This window comes from Corylus avellana, chromosome 1 (assembly GCF_965113065.1).
Source record: "Corylus avellana chromosome 1, dhCorAvel1.hap1.2, whole genome shotgun sequence".
Taxonomy (NCBI): domain Eukaryota; kingdom Viridiplantae; phylum Streptophyta; class Magnoliopsida; order Fagales; family Betulaceae; genus Corylus; species Corylus avellana.
Genome location: NC_142490.1, coordinates 15286799 through 15291396, shown reverse-complemented (window position 1 = coordinate 15291396; position 4598 = coordinate 15286799). Strand labels below are relative to the sequence as shown.

The following is a 4598-nucleotide window of genomic DNA, read 5'->3' as shown; positions in this document are numbered from 1 at the left end:
CACGGCAGCAGCACTATTTTTTTTTTTTTTTAATTAATTCTCAAAAAAAAAAAAAATGCTGCTCCTTTAATAATCTCTGAATTGTGATAAAGTGGTTAATTACTACCAAAAAAAAAAAAAAAGGTTTCGAGGGAGAAAAAACTGGGGCCACAGAGCTGACAATGGGGTTAAGTAAAAATGAGCATAATGTTTCACTGGCACAAGATATAATAAAATAAACTATGGGAAAGGCCAAAGTCACCAGAACACAACAACTCAATTCATTCAGAATTGTATAAAGAAGATACCCCTTCTGGCTACTGCTGTGTCTGTGAAGCAACACCATGGGAATGGCAATGGAGCAGCAGTTGCACGTGCTGTTCTTGTGGGTGACTTTGGTTGTGATTAGTGTTTCTGGTGCAAGAGGGAAACAACATATCTCAGCGGTGGGAGACCCGGGAATGGAAAGAGATGAACTGAGGGTGGCCTTTGAAGCTTGGAACTTTTGCAATGAGGTTGGTGAAGAAGCTCCTGGCATGGGGAGCCCAAGAGCTGCTGACTGTTTTGATCTCTCAAGTAAGCACCAACGTAGAGAAAAACGTAAGAGTAAAGCAGAATGCCCTTTTTCTTTCTATGTATTTTGCTTTTTAATTCTTAAGTTTATCATTTTCCCTGTTTGATGTCAGAAACTCAATCTTTTCCCTTGTATATGAGCAGAATATCATGGCAAAGGCCAATGGGCATGTTCATTATTAGCTTCCATTTATTTGCTAATGCTCTGAATGCATGATTTGTTATTTGCTTTTACAATTTCCTCATTTTCACCCATGACATCATTTCTTTTCTTCTTATGGTACTTGATAATTGCTGTTTAGTTTTTTTTTCTCTCTGTTTTCTAATTGGATGATGAATACTGGTACAATGGGCAGATTTTTCTATGATACACAGGGTTGCAGAAGCAGATAACAAGCTTGGGGTGGGTAAAACATTCCCGGAGCTGGACCCGGGAGCTGTAAATAATGTAGACCTTTATGCTGTACAGAAGGAGCTCTATCTGGGTTCTTTATGTCATGTTGCAGATACACCAAGTCCATGGCAATTTTGGATGATTATGCTGAAAAATGGTAACTATGACACTAAATCTGGCTTGTGTCCTGAGAATGGGAAAAAGGTGCCTCCTTTTAATCCGGGGAGGTTTCCTTGCTTTGGAAAGGGCTGTATGAATCAGCCCATATTGTATCATCAACAAACACAACTATTAGGTGGTGATACATTGAGAGGAAGTTTCAATGGAACTTATGATTTAGGTTCTGATATTAGGGGTGGACTTGATGGAATCTCTTTCTTTGAGGTGGTTTGGGAGAAGAAAGTTGGTCTTGGGAGTTGGGTATTCAGTCATAAGCTGAAGACTTCGAAGAAGTACCCATGGTTGATGTTGTACCTCAGAGCTGATGCAACCAAAGGATTCTCCGGAGGTTACCATTATGACACAAGAGGAATGCTCAAAACAGTAAGTATAAGCTATTTGGAATCATTTTTATCATTTCTAAGTCATTAGTTCTTGATCCATGTGTAGCTTTTTTGTCTCTATAATAGTTAGAATGTACAGCTAGGCTAGAATGGAAATTGTCTTCATTTTCATTGTAATATTATGACATCTGTTCTACTGACAAGATAGATAAGAAAATGAGTCATTGTTTTTCTTAATGACAGAAACGTATATAGAGATTTGATTTCCTTGCTTTTTATGCAGATCAATCATTTGATTAAAAACAAGAGAGTCCCATAATTGGACTGCTAATTGACCTTCCTGCAATTTTTACCAAAACTGATTCTACATTGGGTCTAACTTTATAGTTCGGTCAAGGCATATATGGTTTATCTGTCCATTGTCCTTTTGTCCTAAATAGATTAGTTGTTTGGTTAATATGAATTACAAATTCACACCTAATCATGGTCAAACATAGAGTCGACCTTAATTTGTGCTTTTAAAACTTTTATCTAGAGCAGGTTTAACCAGTACAGAGAGACCCTGAATAAGATTCCCTGAAGGTCACAATAGATCACATGAGCCCTGCATATTTAGCTTGCAAATGCATGCATGAGTTAGGTTTTTTCTTTGTTCTTTTGTTAATGCTGAGCACTGCAAACCATGAAGTGAGACGTTGTTTTATCCCCAACTAATCAACAGAAAAGGGGGAAAAAATGGTTTCTCATCTGTCACTTCATAAGCATCTTCATTGAAGTTGAAATAACACTCTAAATGCCTTTAAACTAAATAATCATCTTGAATGTGTTCCGTTAACTCTCCTTCCAACTAGGTGATTTCTCTTGTATATTTCCAATATACCGGAGGTGCCTTACACTCTGTTGCACATGGTGGCCTGATTATTTGTTGAAGTAGAATGCATTAATTATTAATTTTATATCACCTTGTGACCAGTTGGACACTTTGACTTAATAAACCAGAGTTGGCAGTTGAGAGTTCAGGCCTTGTTTATGTTTCTTAATTACTGAGGAAAAAGCATTCAGCCTGCTGTCTTCCCTGTGCTCCTTTAATTCCACAAGTAACAATTTCTGCTCTATTTCAGCTACCAGAGTCACCTAATTTTAAGGTCAGGCTGACTTTGGAAATCAAACAAGGAGGAGGGCCCAAGAGCCAGTTCTACCTAACAGATATTGGTAGCTGTTGGAAGAACAATGGTGATCCCTGCGATGGAGATGTACTAACTGATGTAACCAGATACAGTGAGATGATCATTAACCCTGACACTCCAGCTTGGTGCAGCCCTAAGAGTTTGGGCAGTTGCCCACCATATCATATTACTCCAGACGACAAAAAGATCTACAGGAATGATACCACTCACTTCCCATACCAAGCTTATCACTACTACTGTGCTCCAGGTAATGCAAAACATTTGGAGCAACCTGTAAGCACTTGTGATCCTTACAGCAATCCTCAGGCGCAAGAGCTTGTTCAGTTGCTGCCTCACCCCATATGGGCTGAGTATGGCTATCCAACCAAGCAAGGACAGGGATGGGTAGGTGATGGAAGAACGTGGGAGCTTGATGTTGGTGGGTTATCAAGTAGACTCTACTTCTACCAGGTTAGTTACTCATTTACTACATTATATAATGAATCTAGGGAAATGTTATTTAGTATACTATTATATAACTGTTATACGACTGGTATTACTTGACAGTAAAAAAATTAGCTTTTGATTTTTCTTTTTTACAAGTCCTTACTGATTCAAAAACTAATTTTGTATGGTAGTCGTATAGCAGTTTTCTAAATAGCATTACTTTGTTGCTTATACGTTTATGTCTATCGCAGGATCCTGGTACTCCTCCTGCTAGAAGAATATGGACATCCATAGATGTGGGTACTGAAATTTTTGTTAGTGACAAAGATGAAATCGCAGAATGGACTCTCAGCGACTTCGATGTTTTGATCTACACATCCCCAATTCATAAATAGTTTCCAACCTTTTCTTCTGGTTGTTTTCTCTTATTTCCAAGTCAAGCAAAATAAAATAAAAGGCCAAATTGTATTTAGAATGGAGCAGATATAGCGTGAGAGGATGAGAAAACCACCCCAAAAAAAAAAAAAAAAAACCCTACTAAAATCAGGGTGTCCGAATTTCTGTGCAGGTGGACTCCAACACCTTAAGCTGCCCAAAGAAGGTGAGTTTTACATATGCTCTCTTGTGGTGTTAGAAATGCAAACAAACTAATTGTAGTGGATTCTGATCCGTAAGGACAGGCTTCCACATCCTTGGGACATAACAATTTAGAATTCTCAATGCAGAGTTGAATCAAAAGATCTTCAAGAATGACTCTTTAGTTTTTCTACGAAAGAGGAAAGAAATTATATATATATAATCCAGTGTTCTTAATTTTTGTAACAAATTGGAAACTTATCCAAGCAAATTAGTTCCAAGTATGAAGTATCCATTTATATGGTGTAGCAGCTCCTACCCAACCACCTGCAACTTTGGCAATATTCATGTAGACGTAGTTAGGAGACAAAATCATTGGTTGCATTATGGTAGTTTGGTTATGCAAGAGTGGAATGGGCCTACCATCATGTGCAAACGAAATCCAGCTGATCCTTGGTTTACGCATAAAGCCAAACAGATGTGACGCGCTCCAGCAAATTGGATTGCGGCTTTTCCTTGTTGCGTCACTGTCAAAATAAGATGAGTTTACCCGAAGTCCCTGCCGACCTCGAGCCTATGAGTCTATGACGGTGCCATCTAGTAGTGGTTGAATTTTCTCCTCCGGCTTTAACTCAATAGTTGGTGAGAAAGTACTAGCCAAAAGAAATTATATTTATACCGAATGCTATATAATTATAATGACGTGGCAATGAATATTAGTTATTGATTTTTACTTTTAAAAGTGCTTGTTGATCTAAATGTTAATTTTTACTGTCACGTCATCATAATTATATGACAGTCGTATGAGAGTCTACTAAATAGTACTTACAATTTTGTAAACAAGTAGAATTTCTTGTTATAAAGATGTGGAGTTTGATCTAAACTAACACAAATTTATTGTTTGAAAAATTTCCACATCAATAATTGTTGTCACCGTGAGAGGATTTGTGTGAAAGCAAT

The 4598-nt window shown here is 37.7% G+C and overlaps 1 protein-coding gene across 2 annotated transcripts; it reads left to right on the top strand.

Moving 5' to 3' along the window:
- The first annotated feature begins 207 nt into the window (after window positions 1-207).
- LOC132170654 (calcium/calcium/calmodulin-dependent Serine/Threonine-kinase) lies at window positions 208-4338 on the top strand. Of its 2 annotated transcripts, none has more exons than XM_059581714.2 (4): window positions 208-555; window positions 909-1489; window positions 2571-3086; window positions 3314-4338. In XM_059581714.2, exons 1-4 carry the CDS (start codon window positions 324-326, stop codon window positions 3455-3457), a joined length of 1473 nt encoding a protein of 490 aa, XP_059437697.2. In that variant the 5' UTR covers window positions 208-323; the 3' UTR covers window positions 3458-4338. The 2 variants fall into 2 exon arrangements, with proteins under 2 accessions (XP_059437697.2, XP_059437695.2); XM_059581712.2 differs by having other exon boundaries at window positions 208-579.
- The last annotated feature ends 260 nt before the right edge of the window (window positions 4339-4598 follow it).

Excerpts from the sequence above, each read along its gene's own strand:
- LOC132170654 (XM_059581712.2), top strand. The coding sequence starts at position 324 with ATGGGAATGGCAATGGAGCAGCAGTTGCACGTGCTGTTCTTGTGGGTG. Across the intron at positions 1,490-2,570 it reads CAAGAGGAATGCTCAAAACA|CTACCAGAGTCACCTAATTT; the intron begins GTAAGTATAAGC and ends GCTCTATTTCAG. Across the intron at positions 3,087-3,313 it reads GTAGACTCTACTTCTACCAG|GATCCTGGTACTCCTCCTGC; the intron begins GTTAGTTACTCA and ends TGTCTATCGCAG.